Genomic DNA, 716 nt, shown 5'->3' on the forward strand with positions numbered 1-716 from the left:
GCCTCGCCGGGACGTCCCACGGCCCCGGGCGGGGCGCGGGACTGTGGCCGCTGCTGGGTCTCAGCCCACAGACCCGCCTGGAGGAAGAGGCTCCTGTGCCAGAGCCTCTGTGGAGCTGCTGGGAGCCAGACTTTTGTCCCACAGCTGGTGGGAAGGGCCGGCCTTTCTTTTGTGGGGTCTGGGCTAAGCACTGGCAAACCTCGCCTGGCACAAACCTCCCTGCTCTTGTCAGGCTCTCTCACCTTCTGAGCTGCCCGGCTGACTGCAAGTCGGATATCGCGAGAGCGACAGCCCATGAATCCGGTCCGATCATTGTCTTGTCGAAAAATGAGGCTGGCGAAATTCTGTGGCAAAGACAGGGAGCTGATGAGGAGAGAGTGGCAGGGGCTGCCCACTGCAATGCTGGAGGGAGGCCCGGTGCAACTCACCAGGCAGAAGACGTGGGTACAGAGCCCGTGATTCTCCTGTTTGTCGCCGCAGATGTCCGGGTCAGCCTCTGTGCGGCGGCACAGCAGGCATGCTGCAGGGGACAGAGCCAATGGCACCGGGCACGAGCGCCTCTGCGGGGCTCTTAGCCCGCAGCATCGGCCCCAAGGGCTGCTCTGGCCCTGCCTGCCTGGCTGATGGGCAGGCCTGGAGGCCTTGGGGAGCAGGGGACAGCACGGGCACGGCCGTCCCAACAGCTGCACCCGGCCCAGCTGGGCCCCCCTTGTGGC

At 65.8% G+C, this 716-nt stretch overlaps 1 protein-coding gene across 1 annotated transcript in view; it reads right to left on the bottom strand.

The window, feature by feature from the left end:
* Nucleotides 1–716, bottom strand: part of LOC103617735 (histone-lysine N-methyltransferase 2D) — an 11,167-nt gene that overhangs the window by 8,386 nt on the left and 2,065 nt on the right. Inside the window, exons 3-4 of the mRNA XM_017737291.1 lie at nt 429–520; nt 243–344 (exon numbers count right to left, since the gene is read on the bottom strand). Coding sequence (XP_017592780.1) covers nt 243–344; nt 429–520 — 194 coding nt within the window. The remainder of the gene's footprint in view (nt 1–242; nt 345–428; nt 521–716) is intronic.

Source organism: Corvus brachyrhynchos, unplaced genomic scaffold, assembly GCF_000691975.1.
Source record: "Corvus brachyrhynchos isolate BGI_N302 unplaced genomic scaffold, ASM69197v1 scaffold266, whole genome shotgun sequence".
Taxonomy (NCBI): Eukaryota; Metazoa; Chordata; class Aves; order Passeriformes; family Corvidae; genus Corvus; species Corvus brachyrhynchos.